At 54.5% G+C, this 25472-nt stretch overlaps 1 protein-coding gene across 1 annotated transcript; it reads right to left on the bottom strand.

The window, feature by feature from the left end:
- Positions 1–923: 923 nt before the first annotated feature.
- On the bottom strand, positions 924–25084 carry LOC100675319 (serine/threonine-protein kinase SBK1). Its single transcript, XM_064295761.1, has 4 exons — positions 24451–25084; positions 4317–10709; positions 2677–2879; positions 924–1803 (listed from the first exon to the last, which is right to left on the bottom strand). The coding sequence occupies exons 2-4, from the start codon at positions 4540–4542 to the stop codon at positions 985–987; spliced, it is 1248 nt and encodes a 415-aa protein (XP_064151831.1). The 5' UTR covers positions 4543–10709; positions 24451–25084; the 3' UTR covers positions 924–984.
- Positions 25085–25472: the final 388 nt, after the last annotated feature.

Genomic DNA, 25472 nt, shown 5'->3' with positions numbered 1-25472 from the left:
TCTAGGAGGAGGCAGTGAGGGCTTAGAGGATGGGGAGAGCCCCGGGCCTGGGGAAGGTGCAGTGAGCTGGGGGAGCTGGGCCTGCCCTCAGCTCTGCACTCACTCCCCTGCCCTGGGGGCACAGGGGCAGCTGAGGCCCCTGTCCTGGAGCCTTTCTCTCCACTGAGTGGTCTCAACAATGGGTGAGGGGTCTACAGAGCTCCACCTCTCAGAGGCTGTGTGGCCCAAGGCCAGTTGCCCGCCTTCATGTGTCATCTGTGGGGCGGGGGTGGACTTGTCACTAGATTCAGGGCCTGTGCCTGTACACACACATACACACACACACACTTATGTGGTCATCCAGACATTTGCTACATTTTGTAGGGGGCTTGGCTCTCCCCTCCAGCCTCCCAGGAAAGGGGCAGCACTAGCTGAGCTGCCCTTTGCCCTCAGCTGGCTGCCCTGTCCCAGCCAGTGGCCCAGGGACCCTACGCCCTTCTCTCTCTGCCCAACGCTTGAGTCCCTTTCTGTGCCCAGGGTGGGGAGGGGGCAGGGTGGGGTGAGGCCACGAGGGCAGGACTTGGGGTGGGTCTGCAGGGTGATCTGCTTAGGGGGTCAGAAAGGCCAGGTGCAACTAGTCAGGGTCCTAGGGTTCGGGGGTGTCGGGAGTCTATGCCCACAAACTCCCTTGCTCCTGGTGTGTATGGGGGGCTCCGAATCCTCGGGTCTGTGGGGCTTGGCTTCTCTGGGCCAAGACTCTGCCCGCCAGGCCGGGCAAGAGGTCTTTTGATGGCGAGCTCACCCTCCCGCTGCAGCCCGCGGCCTCTGGACGGGTGGGCCCGCGCGGTCCTACCTAGTCTACGACTCCCCCTCCCGCCGCAGAACCAGCGGCTCGATCGGTCTCCCGCCCGGAGCCGCCGGAGCAGGCTCCTGGAGCGGCCCAGGGCTGCGTCTTGGCCCCGCCTGGCTGCTACACGGCGCTCCGGCCCGAGGGCGCGGGGCGACTCAGACGCAGATCTCGATGGCCGTGGCCAGTACGACCTGCCCTTTGCTCTTGTCCGGGCGGCCGTCGGTCCTGCCCGGGGGCCCCGGGGGCGCCAGGCTGGCCTCTGGCACGGGCACGGGGACAGGCACGGGCCCTCCGGCGGGGGGCGCGGGCCGGGAGCCGCTGCCGCTCTCGGTCAGCACCGTGCGCTTGAGCGGCCCGGGAGCCTCGAGGCGCAGCGGCCCAGCGGGCGGCAGGCGGTCGCCGGAGGCCGGCTTGCGCGCGCGGTGCGAGGGCCGGCGCCGCAACTCAGACGTGAGCTCGTGCTTCAGGAAGCGGAAGACCTCCTTGGCCGGGCCGCGGCGCTCGGGCTCGAGCGCCAAGAGGCGCTGGAACATGCGCAGCGCCGGCTCGGTGAAGCGGCGCCACTGCGACGGCAGCCCGGGCAGGCGGCCCCGCTGCCAGCGCACGAACTCCTCGAAGAAGGCGTCGGCGCCCGACGCCGCCTCCCACGGGAAGTTGCCGGTGAGCACACAGAAGATGAGCACGCCGAAGGCCCACACGTCCACACCCGTGTCCACGGCGAAGCCGTCGGCGCGGCCCGCCTGGCACACCTCGGGCGCCGTGTAGGGGATGGTGCCGCTGACGCGCTTCACGCGGCAGCCCACGCGGCGCGTCATGCCGAAGTCGGCCAGCTTGACGCGGCGGCACTCGCGGTCGAACAGGAGCACGTTCTCGGGCTTGATGTCGCGGTGCACCAGTTGCCGTCCGTGCATGAAGTCCAGAGCCAGGCCCAGCTGCTGCACGCAGCGCTTCACCGTGTCCTCCGGGAGCCCGACCTGCCAGGGCGGGGAGAGCTGCGCTCAGGAGGCCGCTCCCGCGTCCGACCGCGCCCCCCTCCCGTCCAGGCCCCACCACTGCCACTGGAGCGCCTGGCTCTGCTTCCCTAGCTGCCCAGCACTCGCTTCGGGCCGTCTCCTGGACCGTCCCACCCTCACCTGGGCCTCTCGCCTCTTTCTCTGGTGGCTCGGCGCAGTGGCCATGATCCAGGCACAGGCTGTCCTTCCACTCTCCACCCGCTCGTGCTCCCTCCGGCCTGGCGGCTTTCTGCCTTCCCCCACCCCCACGCTTCTTTTCCCCAATAACTGCAGCCTATTGTGGGCTAGGTGCTGTGCAAAGCGCCCTTTAATGCACTGCCTCACCAACGCCCCACCGTTAGCCCATTTCACCCATAAGGACATTGAGGCTGTGAGGGGCCTTCTCGCTTAGCCAGTAAGTGGCAGAGTGGATTCAAACCTAGTCCTGGCCAACTCCAAAGCCAGGGTGCCGGGAATCCTCCTCCCCATGCTCTCCCCATTGGGTGGCCTCCTCTGGGAAGCCTCCGGGGCCTCCCTCTGAGGTGGCCCTGATACTCTGACTCTTGTACCTCCACTAGTTCCTAGTTCCTATGGAGCTCCAGAGGGTCCTGCTGGCCTTTGTCCCATCAGCCTGTTTCTTTCCTGTCAGTTTTGATCTTGATCTGTCATTATCTGGCTTATTGTATGACGTCTGTTTTATTGTGTATGTATCCTCAGCCCTCCAAACAGTGACTGACATACAGCAGGCGCTCAATAAACATTTGTTGATAAAATGAGTGGTCTGACTCCTCCAAACTCTTGCACTCTGGAGGCCTGGAAGACCATCTCCCCTCCATACCTGAGCACCCCAAGTACCTGAGGAGGGATGATGTCGAACAGGTCCCCAGCGGGTGCGTACTCCTGTGCAAAGACATAGCAGTCCTCAGTCTCGAAGACCACGTCAAAGACCTTGATGATGAAGGGACTGGAGGAGAGGCTGTTGGTGATGCTCACCTCCCGCAGGAAGTTCTTCAGTTTGGTTTTGCTCTTGTTCACGAACTTGAGCGCCATTTTCATCCCTGACAGGAGTGACAGCAGCAGTAGTGAAGAGCCTGACCCCACACCCCTGCACCTGACACATACCCATACCTGTCCCAGCAATGAGGCACAACGGGAGCCCCAGCGGGCATGACTGTCCTCATCCTACACAGAGGAAACAGACCCACAGAGGGGGAAAGGACTTGCCCAGGGCCACACAGCAAGTCAAGGATCAGCCTGGGTCTCTTACAAGAAGTTGCCCATATGACCTGCAGCCCTGTGCGGGGCAGGGGTGGTGGGGAGGGCCTGCCGCTTCCCCTGCCCTGTCCCATTTCTTCCTGCTGTATTATGTTTATCTTGTCTGTCTCCTGCAACCAGAATGTTGCTCCCTGAGTGTGGGAACCCTTGTCTTGTTCACTGCTACACCCCCAGTGCCTACAACAGAGCCTGGCACATAGTCGGCACTCAACAGATATTTGTTAAAGGGATGAATGAATAAGAAGAAACTAGACACTGAGAAGTGAAGTGAGGGCCTGGGAGGCACATGTCCCTGACTCTGTGCCTGGGCAGCATCTGTATCCACCTGGGCCCACGGCCCTGCGATGCACACGTGTGTCTACAGGGCATGTACACCTCACAGGACTGGCCTTCAGCTCTTCACATTTACAGCTCACTCCTGGAAGTGACCCTATGAGACTGGCACTAATGTTACCCCATTCTGCAGAGAAGGCTACCAAGGCATAGAGATGTTAAGTGACTTGCCCAAGGTCACACAGCTAGTAAGTAGCAAAGCTCAGGTGACCCCATGTCCAGTGCTCCTCCTGCTGCCCACAGCTGGCACAGAAGTCCCCTACCCCAGGTGTGTGCAGCTGTGAGAGCTCATGTGGCCCCCTACCCCTGACTGGCTGAGTGGGTACCTCTGTGAGCCCTGGTGTGGGAGAGCCACAGAGCTCAGTGGTTAAGCTCAAAGCCTCAGTAGCTTCATGACATTGGCTAAGCAACTGAATCTGTCTGAGTTTCAGTGTCCTCATCTGAGAAATGGAGGTGGCCAGACTGACCTCACGGGGTCATCTCACATCACCCTTTAAGCACGGTAGCCTGTTCCCAAGGACCTACCCTGTGTCTCCCTTCCTGGGGCCAGGTACCACTAATACGCGGGTGATTCCCCAAATACCACCACCAGTTCTGACTTCTTCCCTGAGCTCCCGTGACCCTGGGTACATGCCTTTGGCTGTCCCACAGACACCCCAGACAGACCCAAAGCAGCCCACCCTCCAATCTGGGCACTCTGTCCAGGTTCCTCCCTTGCCCCGTCTGCCCAGTGTCCTCCTCCTTGTGCCACTTCAGGCCTCATCCTCTCTACCTGGGTCACCACCTGTGCCTCCTGGCACCCATGGAGAGTACCAGAAAGTCCCAGACAAATTTGAAAGCTGACCATGTCCCCCAACCTTAAAACCTGTTGCCCTGCAGACACTCACCTGTGCCCTTGTAGGCCACCAGGTCAACCTTCCCATAGGTGCCCTTGCCCAGCTCCCGGACAAGCTCATAGTGCTTGGTGACGTCGCTGGCAGCCAGTGTGCGGAGGGTCAGTGCCTGCATGTCTTCAGTGAGAAGCGGCACGCCGGCTCCTGGCCCAGGGGCGGCCCCCGGCCCACAGCAGGGCAGGGAGTGGGGCGGCTCAGGCTCTGGGCAGCCCACACTCATCTTCTCCCTGTTGTGGAAGGCATGACGTGGAGTGTAACTTCAGGCCAGGGCTCTCTCCTCTCACCTAGCAGCCAGGGTCCCTGAAGATAGGCCTGGATGCCAGGCCCAGGGTGACCACAAGGGGGCGACAAGCATCTTTGCTGCATCCCTTTCACCCAAAGTTTCAGAGGCAGGACCTGAACCAGCAGTCCCTACAGACACAGTCACTATTCCCCGCTACATGTGGGTACCAGGGCCCATTTGTCTCACAGTCATCCAGATGCAGTGTCAGCAAGGCCCACGTGTGACTGTCACACAAAGACATGGCCACTTACCGAGTTCACACAGGAGCTTTCCCATTCACAAGTGCCCTGGGGACACAGCCCTGAACAAACAGCTCAGAGTCCCTGCCCTCACAGGGCTTACATTCTAGGGGAAGATGGACAGTAAGCATAACAAATACATGAATTATATGCTATGACTAAAGGTGATACGGGCTGTAGAGAAAATAAAGCAGGGAGAGGGGAAAGGGGAAGTCTGAGGGCAAAGGCTTGTAACATCAGCTACCGCCACCACGTGGTCTCAAAGCCCTGGCAGGTGCAGACACGGCCACACAATAACACAACCACACACACGGTCAGGATCTCAGAGCCTGTCACACACAGCCACACAACAACCAGAGCCTTATAACCTCTCCCTCCCCCACAGATGACAGTGCAGCTCCCTCAGGTACACACAACTATGCTGTGTCCCGGGGTCCCGTCCAGCCCTTGCCCCAGACACAAGGCCAGCTCCTGTCCCACAAAGACCCAGCCCTCCCTTCACATTCACAGACTGACCCTTTCATAGAGCCTGGGGCGGCCTTCCTGGACACAGCCCTCAGAGCTACTGGATTTGTCTCTGAATGGACTGGGTGTCCTTGAGTCTACCTGTGGGTGTTGGGGAGCAGAGACCTACAAGGGGGTACAGTCCAGAGCTGGAGACAGGGAGACCGGATTCTTAAAGGCTCCAAGTGGGTGGCAGTAAGTAAGTCACTCCTCATCCGGGGCCTCCATTTCTTGTTTGTAAAATGGGGGTGGGGGGGAAGGTGGAGACTTTTACAGGTGCAGTGTATGTGTTTGTGCGTGCACCCCCAGGGGAGGCCCAGTACTGAATGCCCTATACTCCCCCCTGCCTCTCGGCCCCCAGCCCCTGGAAGCCTCCTTCGGGGGCACCCTCCCTCTGCCCTTACCTCATTCTCTTCTATCCCTAATCCTAGGGGTAGCACCCAGCACCCTCAGCATCCCACCACCTTCTCCTCAGCCACCCCTCCCGGCAGCTCCATGGCTCCAGCTGAGAGAAAGCATGGATTTGGAGCCCGTTGGCCTGGGTTTAGGAAACCCCGGTGGCGTAGTGGTTAAGTGCTATGGCTGCTAACCAAAGGGTCGGCAGTTCAAAACTGCCAGGCGCTCCTTGGAAACTCTGTGGGGCAGTCCTACTCTGTCCTATGGGGTCGCTATGAGTTGGAATCGACTTGACGGCACTGGGTTTTTGCTGGGTGTGGCCTGGGTTTGAATTCCAACCCTGGCACTTGCTAGCTGAATGTCCCTAGGCAAGTTTCTTTCTCTGTGCCTCAGTTTCCTCGTTTATAAAAAGGACATGGCAATAGTACCTGAGGAGTCCCTGAGTGGTACAATGGTTAAGTGCTTGACTACTAGCCGAAAGGTTGGCGGAAGTATAGGGGATTCCAACCCACCCACAGGTATCTCGGGAGATAGGTCTGGCCATCTGCTGGTGAAAGGCCATAGCCTTGAACACCCTGTGGAGCAGTTCTACTCTGCACACATGAGGTCGCCATGAATTGGAATTGACTCCATGCAACTAACAACAACAAATAGTATCTTCTTCCGAGGGGCTGTCGTGAGGATTAAGTTAACAGACGTGGAGAGCTCTGTGTCAGACGTTGTTGCAGTCATTATTGCCTGCATGGTCTCCTGCTAAGCAAGCGCTGCTGAACGTGCTGGAGGCTGGCATCAGGAAGCTCTCCCGGTGCCCAGCATCCTCACCCTGGCTTCGCAGCTTCTCTCCCATGCCCCCAGCCCCCTCTCTTCCTCTACCTTCCCTTTCACTCTCGACACGACCCAGCCTCCCACTTCACACAGAGAGGAGGGAACGTCAGGAGGGAACTTCCTGGCCTCCCACCCAGCCACAAACGGTGCTCCATCTGCACTGTCCTCTCAGCTGGCTGGGGGAGGAGGTATCCCCCTCAGCCTTGGCTCCCGCCCCTTCTGCTTCCTCAGGAACCTGCTGCCCCCTTCTCCACCATTCATGAGGGAGCTCAAGTCTCCCCTATTCTAGCAGAGCCTCCCCACCACCCCTGCTCCCACCACCTTTTCTCTCCTAGTTGATTTCCATTGAACGTATGCAGGGAGTCTGAAAAGCCACACTGACGCTGAGGCTAGCCCATTTCATGGACTCTCAGAGGGAGGAGTGGCGTCAAGCCCACAGACACCGGGCCTCTGCCACTCAGAGCGCTGAACCAAGGCTGACATGGCCCCCGCCACCACGTCCCTATGCAGCGTGACCTGGGCTGGGCGGCACTGGCCTCTTTTTACAACAGCTACCCACTGGGCTGCAGTGGGGTGATAGCCGTCCACAATAGCCTCTCCCTGGTTTTAGGGCTGGCAGGGGTCACCTCTTCCAACCCCCGTCGAATGTGTGGGTGACGCACATCTTGATGGGAAAACTGAAGACGCCCTTGGAGGCAGCCTCAGGCCGGTGTGTCCTGTGTGTGGAGAGAGCGGCTGTCTCCCAGGGGTTCTGTGCTGGGAGCCTTCTCTCCTGCCTGCCACAGTGCTATGCCGGCTGCTCTCCTGACCTACTTCTCCTGATGTGTGTGGCCTCCTCAGGGGCAGCTGAGGTGAACGGACCACGCATGTGCAGGCATGTGTACACAGGTGTGCAGCTTCTCCCACGTGGGGCTTTGACCTTGCCAGGTTGCTTCCAGCAGTTTCTGCATCCCTAGGTAGCTTGACTGGCACCTCAAGTTGCTACGAGTCCTCTTGCCTCCGCCCCTTCCTCCCACACCCTGGGACTATTGGGTGCCCTGGCCCATCCCGGACCCTCTGGCCTTAGAGCTGCCCTGGCTGGATACCAGCTGGGTCAGGGCACAGCCACAGTGTGTGTGTGGGGGGGGGTGGGGTGTGTCAGGCAACACACTTGCCCCCTCACTCCAAGTTCAGCCCATGCTCTGACCACTATCCTGCACTGCCTCTCTACAGTCTTCTCCGCCATTCCTGAACAACCTCTGCTGCCTGCCTTCACCTCCCCCAGCTACCCAAATCCCATCTCCTGTGTCTCAGTAGCCTTCCCTTCTGCCCTGGCAGGTGCTGATCCTGCCTCTACTGAACCCCCAGGATTCACACAGCGTTGTCTGTCCCTCTCTCAGGACCCCTGTTGATGTCTTGGGGTGGTCTCTGCTGTGTCCCCATCAATAGGCCAAGAGCTCCTTGGGGGCAGGCAGGGGCTGGGCGAGATTGAACCCCCCCCATCCTTTCCCTTGGCTCCGAGGGTCCAGTTTTGGGGGTCCTCCCTACTGTCCCCTCCTTTCATCCCTTCCCAAACTCCTTTTTCCTGGGGCTTCCTGCTTCAGGTCTGTTCTCTGCAAGGTATCAGCAGGAGACCAGGACTTAAACCACACCCGTCCCTGCTGCGGCATCATCCCCCAGGTACATATTGCCTCTGACCCAGTTACAATGCATGTGACTTAAAAGGCACACAGGGAGCAGTGGAGACAGCCTTGGGCTTAACACACGCTACTTTTTAGCTGGGTGACCTTGAGCAAGTTACATCACTTCTCTGGGCCTCAGCTTCCTCATTCATACAACGAATAAAGCAATGACAACAACAATAATAACGATGGCAGCTAACACTTATATAGTACTACGGGCAAGGCCCTCTCCTAAAGATTAACTTGTTTAATGTTCACAACTCTGTGAGGTAGGTGTTATTATTATCGCCACTTTAGAGATGAGGAAAAAGAGGCACAGAGAGACTAAGTAACTTGCCCAAGGTCACACAGCTAGCACTGGGATTGGCTCCAAAGGTGGTGTTTTGTTTTTAATAATATTTTATTGTGTTTTTGGTGAAGTATACACAGCAGTTTAGGTGTCCATTCAACAATTTATACACAAGTCATTCAGTGACACTGGTTATAGTCTTCACAATGTGAACATTCTCATTTCTGTTCCAGTTGTTCCAATTCTACTAATCTAGTTTCCCCACCCCCTTACAGTCTCATCTTTGTTTTAAATTGTTGACCATTTGGTCTCATACAGATGATTTTTTAAAGGAGCACAGTACTCACAGGTGATAGTCTTTATTTTATAAGCCAATCTGTTATTTAGCTAAAAGGTGACCTCAGGGGGTAATTTTGGTTCAACGTTTGAAGAGTATCTCAAGGCAATTGTCTCGGGGACTCCTCCAGTCTCAACTGATCCAGTAAGTCTGGATTTTTAAGAACCTGAGGTTCTGTTCCCCATTTTTCTCCCAGTCTATCAGGATCCATCTATTGTGGCCCTGATCAGAGTAGACAGTAGTGATAGTTGGGCACCATCTAGTTATTCTGGTCTTGGGGTAGATGAAGCCATGGTTCACGTTGACAGTCCTGTAGACTAGTTTCTTCCCTGAGTCTTTGGTTTCCTTCTTTCTCTTTTGCTCGCGATGAATAGAATCCAACAGTCAAAGGTGGTGCTTTTTAACCACTATATTTTTCTGAGTCAGAACGTTGGCAACATCTCATCCAGCACCCTCGGTAGCCAGGTGGGGCAACCAAGACCCAGCACAGAGCAGAGCCTCGGCCAAGGACACTCTGCACGCACCTAGCTCCTGCTGAGGGCCGGCTGGATGCCATGTATTGGTCTGGGTGCTTCACACGTGTTAACTATTTAATCCTCACAACAAACCCACGTGGAGGGCACATCAGCTCCCTGTTACAGATGGAGTTCAAGGCCCAGAGTGTGACGTAAGGTGCATCTACCTCAGTGAGTGCTACAAGGACCAGGAGACACCTGTGTCTGCCATCGGTGGAAACTCGGTCATAGGGGTATTTTAGCATAATTATTATCACTGCATTCAATTGAAGGACCAGCTATGGACTTTCAAGCACCAGGGTGGAGGGGGGTGGATCCTCTGGCTGACCTCATTCCACCCCGTGTGGTCAGCACTGTGTCTGCCCACATTCCCTATACCCACCAAGTGTGCGTCTTACTGGCCCCAAGGGAGGCCTTGATGGCCCATCTGTTGCCGAAGGCAGCAGGCTGGCGGGTGTCACCAGGGCTTCATGGCAGCAGGTGTGGCTCTGGTCACAATGGCTCTGGTCCTTGGGCTTGGCAGGGCTGGGTGTTCTGCCACGTGCCTGGGGGCCCACAGTGGGTGTGGGGGGGGGCTTCCCTCCACCCTGTGTTGGTTCCCAAGCAAGAAGAGTGAACTGCCTACCACTTCCTGTTGGCAGGTGGCTCCAGCTGGGTGCCGCTCTTGTGAAAGCTACACCTAGCTCATAATACAACTCAGACCTACTTTGAACTTCCCTCACCACACACGCACACGTGCACACGGTGCCAGCTTGGTAAAATCTCACTCACCAAGTCCTTGCAACCACCCTGCTTAAGGGGGCAAAATGCTTCCTAATTTTTTTTAACAGCTTAGTTGAGGCATAGCTTATATACTATAAATTTCACCCATTGTAAGGCACAATTCAGTAATTTTAGGAAATTTATAGAGCTGTGCAACTGTCACTACAATTCAATGCTTTTTATTTCATAGATGAGGAACAGAGGCCCAAGAGGTTAATGACTTGCCCATGGTTATAGCAAAGACAGCCAACTGTCCACCACGAAAATTCAGGTTTCCTTTTCTATAACACAAAGTTGTTGCTGGAAAGCAACTGTCCAGTGGGGAGCTATACTTCCTAGCTTCCTTTGCATCGAGGTGTGGCCATGTGACTGGTTTTCCCCAATGGAATGTGAACAGAAGTGATGCACAGCACTTCCAGGATGGGGCTTATATGAATTTCTCTATTCTCTCGTATGCTGGCTTGATGCAGATGACTCCAAGATTCCAAGAGATGGTAGAGCCACAACACAGGAGGAGTCTGGGTCCTTGGATTGTCATGTAGAAGGTCTCCTATGATGAGTATCACCTATTTGGCACTGTTATGGAAACCAGAAGTAAACATCTATTGTGTTAGGCAGCTGATGAATGGGTGCTCATTTGTTACAGCAGCCAGCTGTAACATAACCTCATCCAAAGGTTATGTAGCAAGTAAGCAAAAGAACTGAGATTTGAATCCTGGTGTGTCAGCTGCCTAGGATGTGCCCACATAGGGTTAACCAGGATGGTGATAACACTGGGGACCAAGTCACGGAGATCCAGTCCCAAGAGTGAGTGGAGGGTGACCAGCCTGTAAAGAGAGGAGGGTCTGCTCTCTGCCTGTCTTGTGGGTGAATATTGATAAGAATTTATGGGGTGTTTACCATATACCAGGTCCTGTGCTAAGGACTTTATTGGATTAAATCATTCAACAATTACAACTACCCTTGGACGTAGGTGCTATTACTATTCCCATTTTCCAGAAGGGATACTGAAGCACAGAGGGGCTAAGTAACTTGCCCATGATCCACAGCTAATAAGGAGCAGAGCTGGGATTTGAACTCAGACTAGCAGGCTCCAGACCCCCATGTTCTTATGCACCCTATTCTGTGAGGTCTCTGAAGTCAGCCCCAGGCAGATTTCAATAAAAATAAGATGATCCTCATAGTCACAGTGGGTAGGAAGTGGGTTCTCCATCACTAAGGGTGTGGAAGCACAGGCTGCATGCCCATCTGTTGAGGAATCAGTGCAGGATGAGGTTGGGCTCGGTGATGTCAGCCAGGCCTTCCTGACCCTGCCTCTGGGGTTCCAAGTTTCTCAGTCCTCATGCCCAGGTGCCCTCTCTCAGGTCACAGACCCACATTATGCCCCTAGCATGGGCAAGCTCCAAGGGTATCCTTAATAAAAGACCTGGTCTGGAAGGGTGCCACTGACTGATAGTTGCTTCTGGGCGGGTCATCTCACCTCCCTTGATTTACATTATTATTAAAAGTCTCCATGAAAAAACCACATCGGTAGAATTTCAGGCTCTGAGCGGGGTCAAGGAGCCCCTCTGGCCTATCTCACCTGCCACACTTTGCTCATCTGCGAAGCGAGGGGGCTGGAGCTGCATTCCCTTGGCCTGCATGACTGAGTCAGCTCTCTGCACCCCCACATGCCCTCCCCCACCTGCCTCCAGGCTCCCTGATCTAATCTCTTCTATACAAGGAGTCAGATAAATTGTCTTAAGGCCAGTTTTGACCCAATCCTTGCCTTGCTCACCATTTTCAGTGGTTTCTTGAGTGGCCGTGTATGTTTTTCCTGCCCTTCTTTGGGTAACGGCCCCTCTCCTCTCAGTCCACGTGGCTGAATAGGGTTGTCTCCAGCCTGGCTTTCCGGGTAGGCATGACCCAGGCCTGACCAATCAGCAGGCCCATCCCATTCCCCAGACCACTGTGACTGGTTCAGGGATGAACATGGTCCCAAGGTGACCCTCTGGGTGCTAGCCCTTGGACTTTTACTGCAGCTGTCAGAAGAGAGATGCCCTCTCACCCTTGGACTGCAAAGCTGGGGGACAGAGGCCTGGAGCTGCCAGAGGCTGGCTTTGCCACCGTGAGGGTAGAGTCTGCCTGAGGATGAAGCCACAAAGAGATAAGAATCTGGAAGATGAGAGAACCAGATTCCTGATGACTTTGAGAGCCTGGATCCTGCATGTTTGTTCCATGAGTCAATGCATTTCCTTTTTGGCTTAAGTTGGTTTCAGCTGAGTTTATGTAACTTGCAACTTAAAGATTCCAGACGACCACACTGACTCGGGCTCAGGCACTGTGCTGGCTGCTGGCATGGGGTGGGTACGGAGCAAGGGCATGAGCCTACAAAGCAGGCAGGCAGAGAAACACAAGCATGGATAACCATGGGGTCAGGCAGGCAGTGGTCAGTGCTCCAGCATTTCCAAGGAGGCCTGACCCTGAGTGGGGCCTGAAGGGGATTTAAAAACCCAGCCAGAAACTCGGGAAGTTTCTAAGCTCCTTGAAAGCAAGCCCCATGTCTTAATCATCTTGCTATTCCCAGCACTTAGCCAGGGTGTGACAAATGCTGGGTGAATAATTCTTTATGTGTTTGGGAAGTTGTACCTTTTTATATCTCGGCTTTCCTGAATGTGACCCTGTAAGCGCATAGCTATCTCCCTAGGGGCCTGTGTGAGGTATCACTAGTCCCATTTTATAGATGCAGAGACTGATGGCCAGAGGGGAACAGGGAGGTGCTCAAGGTCACACCAAAAGTCAGTGGCAGGGCTGTGCTAGAAGCTAGAAGTCAGGGTGTCTCCTCTAACAGCCCCAGCCGAAAGCAGAACACAGATGGGTGCATCTATGCACGACTCTGGTCACTGGGAACAGAGAGGCCAGAAGTGCTGTAATGAGAATGGTGATAATGATGGAAACAAATAGGCAAGTGATGCTAATAGCTAACACTTGGGGGACTCCCATTACGTGCCAAGTGCTTCATGTGAATTAACTTGTCTATCAGTCTGTGACACAGGGGCTATTATTAATTTCAATTCACAGTTGAGGAACCACCACCTGTTCAGTCTGTTGTATAGCGGTGACTTGCATGTTGCTATGATGCTGGAAGCTATGCCACCACTACTTCAAACAGCAGCAGGGTCACCCATGATGGACAGGTTTCAGCGGAGCTTCCAGACTAAGAAAGACTAGAAGGTAAGTCTGGCAATCTGCTTCCAAAAATTAGCCAGTAAAAACCATACGGATCTTAAACCTTAAACCAAAAATATTCCAGGAGGTCTTCTTTAAACCAAACAATAGTTCAGCTTCATTAGTAAAGAATGTCTGCCTTGGGCATTGTGCTCTTTTAAAGAACTATGTCGCTATGAGTCAGAATCAACTCCACGGCAATGGTTTTTTTTTTTTTTTTTTAAATATGGGATCAAATTGACAACAGAAACTAAGAAGGATAGGAAGCTTAGGGGAGAGGGAGTTTATGTTAACGGAGGAGGAACAATTCAGAAAAGGAGGATGAGAACGGTTGTACAACTTGAAGAACGTAATCAGTGTTAAAGAATTGCATATGTCGAAATTGTTGAATTGGTATGTGTTCTGTTGTATTTTCAACAACAAAAATATTTAAAAAAAAAAACACCTTATGGATCACAACAGAATATTGTCTGATACAGTGCTGGAAGGTGAACCCTCTAGTAGCCACAACAATGGACTCGAGCGTACCAACCATCATGAGGATGCCATAGGACCAGGCAATGTTTCATTCTGTTGTATGTGGGGTCAGAGCTGACTCTGTGGCAACTAACAGATGAGGAACTGAGGCATGGAGAGATCATGTCACTTGAACAAGGCTATCTGTTCAGTAAGTGGCAGAGTCAGGATTCAAATCCAGGCATTGTCACTCTGGTGTCCAAAAGCTTAACCACTCTCCTTTTTTAATCTCTAAAATGACATAGTACTGATTATCATTTATTTTCTCAATGTGCCAAGGCTTTATATTGCTGACCATTCAACCTTCACAGCAACCCCATTTTACAGATAAGGACACTGAGGCTTAGAGAGGTTAAGCAACTTGCCCAAGGCGAAGCATACACCTTGGATGTTCTCCTGCTCTAATACCCCTTCTCTACTCTTGGTCCCGGAAACCCTGGTGGTGTAGTGGTTAAATGCTATGGCTGCTATCCAAGAGGTCGGCAGTTTGAATCCACCAGGTACTCCTTGGAAACTCTATGGGGCAGTTCTACTCTGTCCTGTAGGGTCGCTATGAGTTGGAATCGACTCGACAGCAGCGGGTTTGGTTGGGTTTTGACTCTTGGTCCCTGGCCTGCAGCCTGCGCTTCTCTCCAGCCCTGTTGTCTTCAGCACCACAAGCATGGACAGCACCCAGGCCAGCCCAGCACTAAGTGCAAGTCTAGGTGGCCCAAGGAGGATAGGGAGCCAGGCATGGAGGAACTACTGAGGAATTGAAATTCAGGTCCCCAGGGCTGAAAGTTACATACAGATATACAGCCATTGATTACACCAGCCCCCTACTGATACACTGATAGATGCTTGGCTTATGTCCAACATTTTGCCCCTACAAACAACGAGTAGCCTTGTATAGAAGTCATTTCACAGTGTGCAGGTGTGTCTGTGTAACGCATTCTGAAAATGGGGTTTCTCGGTCAAAGGGTGAGTGTGCTTAGAATTTTGGTAGTGTGCCCAATGCCCCCAGAGGGCTGTGCCACTGGCTCTCCCCTAGTCCTATAGGAGAGGATTCTTCTTGGTGAACACAGCAGCTGCTACCAGCTCCCTCGCCCTCTCTGGGCCTCTGTATCCCCCTGATGTTTCTTATGTATGCTACCTTGAAATGGGGGAAAATAAGAATACATACTCTCATTTGCTTGTATTTGCATAAATTCTAGAGTCATGCACCAGAAATTAATAAAGGTGCACTTATCCCAGGCACTCACGACTCACTCACACAGGTCAGAGCCATCAACATTCTCAGCTACTGTAGTAACTTCCTAACTGGACCCTCCTCTACCCCCAACTCCCCAGTCTCTTCTTGACACAGTAGCCAGGGAGCCTGTCAAAACCCAATGGGGTCACATTACTCCCCTGCTCAACACCCTCCAATGGCTCCCACCTCATCCCAAAACCCTTACAATGGCCCTCACAATCTACCCCTCCGACCTGTACCCCACCCCGCCTTCCTCTGCTCCAGGCACATTGGTCTCCCTGTTGCCCCCTGAACACACCAGCTCCCTGCCTAGGGGCTGTTTGCTCTGCCTAGACCACTCTTCTCCCAGATATCCATATAGCCAGCTCCCTCCAAGTTCTACTCAAGTGACACCTTCTCAGCTAGGGCTCCTACTGCACTCCCAGTCTCCCTAACCCTGTTCTATTTTTCCCCCCGAGAAAACGTATCACTTTCTAACACATTACACAATTTACGTATTTCCGATACCCATTGTGACTGTCTTTCTCCACCTCTAGAACTTAAGTGTTGTTGAGAGGGCAGGGACTTTGTTGGTCTGGTCGTGTTCACTGCTGTATTCCCCAACAGCTGGCACACACAGTGCTTGGCATATACTAAACCAAAAAGACCAAACTTGTTGCTGTTTGGTCAGTTCTGATCCATAGTGACCCTGTAGGACAATAGAATTGTCCTACAGGGTTTCCAAGGACCGGCTGGTGGATTTGAACTGCCAACCCAGAAGCCTAGCTCTTAACGACTGTGCCACCAGGGCTCACAGTAAGTATTTATTGAATGAGTGAACGGATGTATGAATTTCTGGTGAGTGGGAACTGAGTGAATGGAGGCAGGGTAAGAATGGAACTTTTCACTAGGTACAATCCTGTTGGGCCTGGGGAGTAAACGGAACCAGCTGTGATTGGGGGACCAGACAATCCCAAAGTGCCTGAGAGATCGCACCTGTACGCCTACCCGTATCCCCCGAGACGGGCCAGAGAGGAAGGACCAGTCCAACTTGGTTGCCCTGAATTCTCACAGAAGGCCAGCCGGTGCTCAGGAAGGCGGGCAGCCCTCCCTCTTTGTCCCCCTGAGGCAGCGCACTCCACCAGCACCCTGTCTGGCTCTCTGCCTCTCAGCACCTCCCCTGAAGTATGTCCCTGATGCTTGTTTAGCACAGTGCAGAAATCTGATAGCATGCGGGGTCTCCTATTTGCTGCGGGATGGGGGTGGAGTAAAGCTGGCCCGTCTAGCCCCTCAAAGAGGCCTGTGAAGTACTTGGAAAGGCTTTGGCTGCTGCCTCTGGTCTCAAGGGAGACCAGCCCAGCCCCCTTCATTCTCTTCAGTTTTCCACTCTAGGAAAGGAACCAATCTAGTGGTTATCCCTTCACAGGTCACCCAGGGCTTGGGACCCCCTTCCCTGAATATGTGCCCATGCACCACACCCACACTTTTACAAAAAGTGTTAGGCGGTCAGGGTCCCTGAAAGCCCACGAGATTCTAGATAAGGCCTCGCCCACTCTTCAGTCCTTCCACGCAAATATAGACTCCACTCCACATTCTGTTCCAGTTCAAAAGGAGGAGATGGAAAATAATCTCAAATCCCTTCCTCCTTCTTCCCCTCAGGGTGCAAATTCCTTAGCTGTGTGACCTTGGGCAGGCAGAGGCACTTCCCCAAGCCTCCGTTTGCCCATCAGTAAAATGGGGCTAAGAACACCTAGTATGTTGGGCTACTCTAGCGAAGAAACCGGGTACTTGTCAGCATGCTTGGCACAGAGTAGATGCTCAGGAAGAATTTACTGGACAGAGGGGCCTGGGACCTTGGCTCTGCTGTTGACTCTGCAGGTGATCTTGGGTAAGGGCGACTCCTCACCGTGCCTTGGTTTTCTGTTCTGGAAATAAGGGCCACTTTGGCTCTGCCAAATCCTTCGACCTGTTGGAGCCAGAAGGACCTTTGGAGATCAGGTGTCCCAACTCTCCATTTCCCAATGAAGAGACTGAGGTTCAGAAAAAAGGAACTGGGGCTTTCTCAAGATCAAGCAGCAGAAATGGAAGCAAACGTTCTTTCTCACTGCCTTCCGCACCAGGGGCAGCCGGGGGTTCTCCTCGCACCTGTGAGGTGCTGCCATTGGCTCTGCCTCAGCCTCCCCTCCCAGTTGGCACACAGTCTGCCCCTTCCCCGGGGCACATCCTCGGTGGTTATTAATAGCCCATGATGCTGTGTGCCTGCAGCTGGTACCCAGGGCTAGAGGGAACACGCTCCCCGGCAAGGCCCTGGGGGAGGTAGGAGCCCTGGGCCTCACCCCTCCCAGGCTACCTGAGGGCCCAGGACCTGTGGCAGCCCCTGTAGGGGTAAGACATGTGGTGGGGAGGTTTTCTGGTGGACCCTCAGCCTGTTGCCTGGCTCAGGCGGGAACCCCAGCACTCAGGGGTATCAACAAGAGTGGAGGGCGATGAGCACAGCGGCCAGGCCCATGGACAAGTTGTGGTCACTGGAGAGATGGCTGGCTGGGAAAAGGCTCCCGAAAGAGACAGGCTCCTCCCTAGCTACAGCCCTCACCTTCTCTGAGCTCTTATGGAGGAATAAAAACAAAACAAAACACCAAACCTGTTGCCATCCAATCAAGGTGATTCTGACTTATAGCGACCTCATGTGTTATAGAGTAGAACTGCGTCACAGGGTTTTCTTGGCTGTCATCTTTATGGACTGTCAGGCCTTTCTTCTGTGGCACAGCTGAGCGGGTTTAAACCACCAACCTTCATGTTAATAGTCGAGGGCAAACTGTTTGCATCACCCAAGGACCTCGCAGAGGGATAGGATAAGGGAACTAGTCCAGCTCAGGAGCCTGGAGCCCAGATTCAAGCATTCCTGGGTGAAACCCGGTCACCACCATTTCTAGCCACGTAGCTTTGGGTAAGTTACTTAATCTGTGTCTCCATTTCCGCATCATTATTATATGCTACAAGTTAATGTACTATCAATAATAGTCAAAATTTATGAACCATTTAAAGTATAAGTACTTTACATATGCTGTTCTTAGTTGTCTTTGAGTTGATTCTGACTCATGGTAACCCATGTGTGCAGAGTACAACTGCTCCATATGGTTTTCAAGGCTGTGACCTTTTGGAAGCAGATCGCCACACCTTTCTTCCTAGGTGCCTCTGGGTGTATTCAAACTGTCAACTTTTTGGCTAGTAGCTGAGTGCTTAACCATGTGTGCCACCCAGGGATCCTTTAAGCCTCACAACATCCTTAGAAGTAGCTGATATTATTTCCATTTTACAACTGAGACTCAAACAAAAGAAGATTAAGTGATGGTCATTGTCATGTAGCTAGGAAAAGTGGCTTAGAGATTATTTAAACCTAGCATCTGGCTCTAGAACATTCCATAAACACTTGCTGAGCACCTACTACATGCCTGACACTGTTCTTGGATCTGGAATACATTCATGAACCAAACAAACATCCCTGCCCTCAAGGAGCTTATACTCTAGTTTGGAGACAGACAATAACACAGCTAAGTGAGAGATATTGTCAGACAGTAACAAGTGTGAAGGCCCAGTGGGAGTGTGCCTGGTGTGCTCAGGGTCCAGTGAGGAGGCCGGCATGACGGTAGTGCGATAGGTAAGGACAGGAGGGGAGACGAGGCTGGAGGTGATGAGGAGATAGCAGATCGTGTAGGGCCTTGGCCTTGGCCACAGCGAGGACTCCGAATGAGAGGGGAGACACTGCGGTCCAAACACCAGACCTGAGCAAACCCTTCCTGAAGCCCACCTGTGTGCCAGGCCCCAAGAGGTGAGGAGAGACGCCATAAGCCTGACCTGGGCCTTGCACTCAAGAGACTCTAAGTCCAGCCCATGACAAATTGCACCACTATTCTGTGCATAAATGGTGGAAAGATAGGCAGAGCTTCCCCAAATCCTGGCTATCTGAACTCCATTCCTTCTTGAATCCCCGCTATCTGAGCTCCATTCTCATCTGTAAATGTGGGCTAACATTCTCTTTCTGCTCAAGGCCTTTGAGGACTAATATTAACAACAAACACAGGTGCCAGGTGCCATTCATAGCAGTTTACATATGTTCATTCCCTCAATCCTCGCAAGGACCCTACAAGGCAGGTACAAACACCATCCCCTTTTTAGATGAGGGCCTGAGGCATTGAGAGGCTAAGCACCTTGTCCAAGGTCAGGCAGCTGGGGCCAGAGGTTGCTTTTTACCACTAAGTTATGTTGTCAGTCATTAACTGTGGGCCCACTGCCCCTCTTAGAGACACTTGGGATTCAGGGCTGGCAGGCACCTAAGTTTCCAGGGTGGGAAGGTCTCCTCCTACAGGGTCCTGGCTCAGGAAAGTAGGAAGCCCTATGCTCAGGTACAGAGGCCCCCTTCCTGCTATGGTAAGCCCCCAACACACCCAGGGAAGCTGCCCTCGAGGCAGTGAGGGTAAGGAGCTATGCAGCCTCTCTGGGGCCAGGCCTGACCAGGAGGAGGCAGTGGCTCTGTCCTGCCCAGCCCAGACGCCTAACCCTGCCCTGCCTGCCTACTCTCAGGGCCATCCCAATGTCCAGAGACAGCTGGAACATTCTGTGCCTCTCCTGTGACTGGGAAAGCTGCAGGGAAGGAGTGCTAGTGCAGGGGGTTGGTACTGTGGCTTGCCCTGGCCTTGAACAAGCTCACGCAGGGTGCGGCAGAAATAACAGGAACAAACACTTAGGTAGCAGTCACTGTTAAAGGTGCTTTACCTGTAATGGATTCATTTAATCCTTACAATAGCCTGAACAAGTAGCTGCTATTCATGTCCCCAGTCTTCATCAGAAGAAACCAAGCCACAGAGGAAAACTGGCTTGTTCCTGCTCACATAGTGAGTAAACGGTAGAGGTGGGATTTGAACCCAGGCACTCTGATGCCAGTTTCACGAAAACCTTTGGTGGACCACAGAGCTGGGCTCGAACCCCCACTCTGCCTCGGACTTGCTGTGTTATGTGGTCTCTCTGAGGGAAGAGGTCAATGCGTGCTGTTCGCAGGGCTAAGTGAGAAAATGATGTTCAGTGCCTGGCAGGGAGCACTTGGCATTGGAAAATGTTCCATGGCTTCTTTCTAACCCTGATATTATGTGGCTCCGTGAGCAGAGGCTGAGCTGGGAGTCTGGACCTGTCCCTTCTCCAGGCTTCACCCAGCTGGGGCAGTATGGGGAGGTGGGGAAGAGAGAAGGGGTAGGGGGGTTTAATAGGCCCTTCCAGGCCTAGCTGCCACTGCTGCCCTTCCTGAAGCCTGGAAGGGGGACCAGGGAGTGGACTCCAGGCATGGAGGAACCACCTGTCCCCAGTCTGGCCTGAGGCCCATCCTCCTGGGGCAGAAAGCCTCGGGAATCACTCCAACAGAAAGGCCAGGCAGACACCTCACCTGAACAGCTGAGGTTGAGAATGAAGAGGGCCTTAACCACCTCACCCTCACAAACTCTCAAGCTTGAGTGACCATCCTGCCCCCACGGCAGGGCAAACTCCATGCTCTAATGTACTATGAGGTAATGCCTCTCAAAGACCCCTTCCCTCTTTCTTAGGGATAGTACCAAAAGCCCTACACTTCCCTGGACCTGCTTGTATGGAAACCAAGGAAGCATAACGACCAAGGCTTAGTCACCCCCTAACCGATGCTCCTTTGAATAACAGCCAATAGCTGTTGAGTACTCTACGTGCCAGTCCCTGTCCTAGGCCCTTTTCATGCTTTAACTCCTTTAATCCCTCTGTTGACTCTATGAAGTCCATATTATCCCTGTTTTACGGATAAGTAAACCGAGGCCCAGAGAGGTTAAGTGACTTACCCAAGGTCACACAACAGCTACGTGGGATTCAAGCCCAGGCAGAGTCCAGAGCCTGTGCTCTAACCACGGTGGTCTGCTGTATTCTTTGACCTCAGGCTGCTGTGGACCTTTGCTCAGGACGACACACTCCCTTCCAGGGCCACTGGCCCAGCTACTTGGCAACACCCATTGGTTTCATGAATGTTTAGACAATGCGGATATTTTTGAGTGACTCCTGCACCTAGGCCCGTACCCCTCCCTCCTGACCAAATCTTAGAGCAACTTGGACTCAGTCCTAGAAAGTTAGAGCAAGGAGAAGGCTTATAGCCGAGACCCTCTAGTCCAATTTCTCTTTGGACAGGTGGGCAAACTGAGGCTTAGAGAGCAGCCCTCCCCCAAGAGTCCTTGGGAACACCTGGGCCTAGAACGTCGGCCTTGCACCTTCTGGGCAAGCGGGACAACGGACACGGATTTCTGGCAGCTGGATCCCTCTAGCGTGGGATGGGGCACCAGGCAGGGCCAAGGGGGGTCAGTGGGCCAGGCTGCAGATGGTCAGGCTCACTTCCCCACTTGCTCTTAAAACCCTGCCTGGACATTGTTCTGTGTGTGTTCTAACTTGGCCGTGAGAGAGCCGGAGAATATCCATGTGTACAAAACACACATAGATGAAGGTCGTCTGCTGAGCAAACAAGTCCTGGCCGCCACCCTGGGCCTGCAAACCCAGATGCCTGCGGCAGGGGCCGGCTGGCCATGTAAATGAGTGACCCAGCCAGGTGGGACTGGTGGGAGCACGCCCTGTCTACAGAAGGTGGCGGTCATTCGTCAGCTCCAGCCTGGGCTTGACAGATCATCTGATTTCCAAAAATCCATATCTGTATGTGAAACTGCCCAATTTTTCTTTTTTAAACACCGGCAGGAAATATGAATATGAGAAACACTGTCTGGGCCACGAAAACACGCCTTGTGTGGCCCATGGGTCACTGGTTTACATGGGCTGTCCAGTGTGCGGGGCTCTGGGTTAGACAACGCAGGAACAGCACGAACAAGGCCAAGGCCCCTGTCTCTTGGAGCCCAGAGTCCAGACATGGAGGCAAACTCTCACAGCACATGGAGACACATGCCACTGACTCCAAGTCAACCAATCCATCAACCAAAGTCAGCTCCCTACTATGTGCCAGCCCAAGTCAGCTCAGGAGGGGAAGTGGAGGCAGAGATCTGCTCCTGAGCCTTCCTGAAGTGGGGCTTTTCAGGTGGATGGAACAGCGCATATAAAGATACCATTTAAAAAAAAAAACCATTGCTGTCGAGTTGATTTCAACCCATAGTGACCCTATCGGACAGAGGTAACCCCATAGGATTACCTAGGTGCAGCTGGTAGATTCAAACTGTCGGCCTTTTGGTTAGCAGCCGTATCACTTAACCACTGAGCCATAAAGGCTTCATAAAGACTTCATGAAAGGAGGGAATGAGGGGACATTGAGGAGACGAGCCAGGAGTAGAGAAGGGCGAATGGAGAGGAGATGACGCTTAAGAGGTGGTTTAGGGCCAGAATGCAACGAACTTTGACTGTTGAGCCAACGAGGCTGTGCTTTATTTTGGACCCAATGGGGACTGCATGTTAGTGAGGAGGGAGATCTTACCCCTGTCCCCCTGTGGCCTCTTAACTGTTTTCCCTGGTCACAGTGACCCAAAAAACTCAGCTTCTTGCTCCACTGCCTTGCCTGTGGGTCATACAACAAAGCTCCAGGCTCTTGGGAACCCACCGGGGAAAGCAAACTTGCCTGGAAATGGTAGGACACACCTGGATGTTTCTTGTGGCCCAACTTAGATCTGCAGCCACCCCACTGGCTGCAAAGTGAGTGGCTCACCCTCTGTCATGGTCTCTGGCAAATGCCACATGCTTGCCCAAGGTCACCCAGTACTCAAGGCAGCTGGTTCCCCCATAGCCTGTGCCAAGGGCGGCTGCCTCAACTGTCCTTGAATTTGCAGAAGAGGATGCCAGAGGCCTGGCCTGAGGTATCCCCCGCTTCTTCTGGTCACATCCCCCTCCCCTTTGGTCAATGTCCGTGGCAGGTAGGAATGGGGACATTTGTGTTGGAAAGGAGGGAAAGAGGAACCAGTTGCCCCAGGCTTAGGGCTCCTAAGTGCAGCAGGATGAGGATCAGGTGCTTCAGGTGTGGGGTCAAGAACTGGTCCCTGGGCCTGACCAGGTCCATGTCAACTGGCCCAACAAAGCATGCTCTGGGCAAAGTAGAACAGCTCAGGGGTCTGATGAGTAGGAGAGGTCAGGAAAGGAGGTCAGGGTGAAGTGGGGAAAAGGACCTTGACTCCAGTGCCTGGCACATCACAAACACTAAACAAAGGTTTGTTGACTGAATAAATGAACTGAGGTACCCCTTATGGGGCCACCTGTACCCAGGGTCCTGCCTTCCTGAGATTCAGATTGCTTACCTGTCAAATGGGGTCAGCATCACTGCTTGCCTGCAGAGGGCTTGGAGAGAAGAGTCTGAGGGAAAACCCAGTGGCAGCCCACACCCAGGCTGGGGCAGCCCAGAGTGCGTTACCTCAACATGGTCTGGACCTCTGATCCAGAATTTCAGGGTACAGCATCTCCCAGGCCTCTCAGCTTCCCCAAGAGCTCCAGGATCTGGGGTTTAGGACCTCACTAGGACCAAGCTAGGGTAATGTTTGTACACCGCCTGGAAAGCGAAAGTGAGAACCTGGAATGGCCCCTTGGCTGTTCAGGACACACTGACCCAACCCTAGGCTTGGCCCTGCCCATGTGTAGTCAGAAGAAGGGAAGGGTTTCCTGCCCCTGGGGCACATGGGCCAGAAAGGTATCCCGACCTGAAACGGCTTCTTCATCTAGGTCCCCTCCCCAGAAACTAAAACCTCACTTTGGGGAGGGCTTGCCCCTCCTAGTCCTACAGGAAGCACAAAGTATGGCCTGGGTTAAGACCCCCACTGTGGCCTGGGCTTGGGGGAGGTCAGTGGAGTTCCGTAGAAAATAAGGGATTTCCATCAATAGTCTCAAACACACCCCTCACCTATCCTCTGACAGACAAAGACACACACCCAAAACCCCTGCCATCACCCTAGGGCCATATACTGCAGGCCCGCTAACCTGCCGACACCCCCCAAATACCCTCCTCCCAGGGGGACTTCACTTGAAAACTCAGCCTGGCCTTTGGGCAGGGGGTGTATTTATGCACTAAGGACCGAGGGTCCCACGCTCCAGGCTTGCAGTTATTTTTGGGGGGACCCTCCACCCTCTTACCCCCTCTCCATGGTGCAGGGGGCTCCACCACTCTGTGACCCGTCTCCTTGGGGCCGGGGACTAAGTCCAAACCCCGGGGCTGGGGTACAGGGTGGGGGAAGGGAGAGGAGGAGGGGGCGGCTCCTCCAAGCGAGACACAAAGAGACGTCCTTCAGCCTCAGCTCCATGGCGACGCTGGGGAGGGGAGAGCGCTCACCCAATGCTTCCCTCCCCACCTAAAGGGCTAGGGACCTCAGTGGTCACTCACCTGCTGCCCCTCACCTGGGCCCGGCTTACCTGGGCGGGGGCCGCGGGGACGCAGCGGCAGGGGGTCTGGGCGCCGTCTCGGTCTTCGTCAGCCCGGCCCGGGGGGGCTCAGGGCGCCACAACCATGGACCGGGATGCGAGGCGGACCGCAAGGGGCTCAGTCGCCCCGGTCCTGGAGCTTTGAGGGGGGTCCCCGAGGCCTCTTGCTGGTGAGGGGGAATCTCTTGCTGTTCTCAGGACCCCTAGATTTGGGCTTTCTGTGTACCGAAGTTGGGGGGTCTAGGAGCCCCTGATCTGGGGGCGTTTTGAGCTGGGTCTTCGTGTCTTGAGGTGTGGAGTTGTAATGGTCAGGATCTGGGCAGGGGTCACCACAATCCCAGACGAGGGGGGTGTCACTGCGTCCTAGGTCTTGGGGGCCCCAGATTGAAGAGGGGGAGTCTTCGCGGTACCGTAGGGGGTCGCTGTCTCCTGAATCCGGGGGAAGTCCCCGCTTTCCCCGGCTGGAGAGTCGCTCTGTGTTGGATCTGGAGGGGGTCTCTACTTTCCTGGCGGTCGCTGGGTCCTAAATGTGAGGTGGTGGGGGATCCCCGCACTCCTCGGCTGCGGGAGCTTGCTGAATCCCGGCCACCGGCAGGCGCTGGGAGGAAGCCCCTCAGCCGCTGGGGGGCTCCGTCGCCGCCGCTACGAGCAGCCCGGCCCTGCGGTCCCGGACCCCGGCCTGGCCCGGGCTCTGGCTGCGGCTCCGGTTCCTGCTCCGCCTGGCACTCGGGCCCCGGCCCCGGCGCCCGCCCGGGCTGCGCTCCATCGCGGCATCGCGGCTCCGCCCTCCGGCCCGCGCGCACCTGCCCGCCCGGCCAGCGGCTCCGCCCTCCGGCTCGCGCGCCGCCGCCCGCCCCTTTGTCCGCCCCGCTTGGCGCGCGCCCTCGCGCACGCGCACTCACCGAGGCGCGCGCGGTGTCTCCCGCCGCGCCCTCCCGCTGTGCGCCGCGGGGGGTAGATTCGCCCGGCCGAAAGGGAGCTGCGCGCGGAGCCCCTATCCCGCCTTCCGGCCG

This window comes from Loxodonta africana, chromosome 12, assembly GCF_030014295.1.
Source record: "Loxodonta africana isolate mLoxAfr1 chromosome 12, mLoxAfr1.hap2, whole genome shotgun sequence".
Classification (NCBI taxonomy): domain Eukaryota; kingdom Metazoa; phylum Chordata; class Mammalia; order Proboscidea; family Elephantidae; genus Loxodonta; species Loxodonta africana.
Note: the sequence above shows the minus strand (reverse complement) of the source record. Positions and strands in the feature narration are given on the sequence as shown.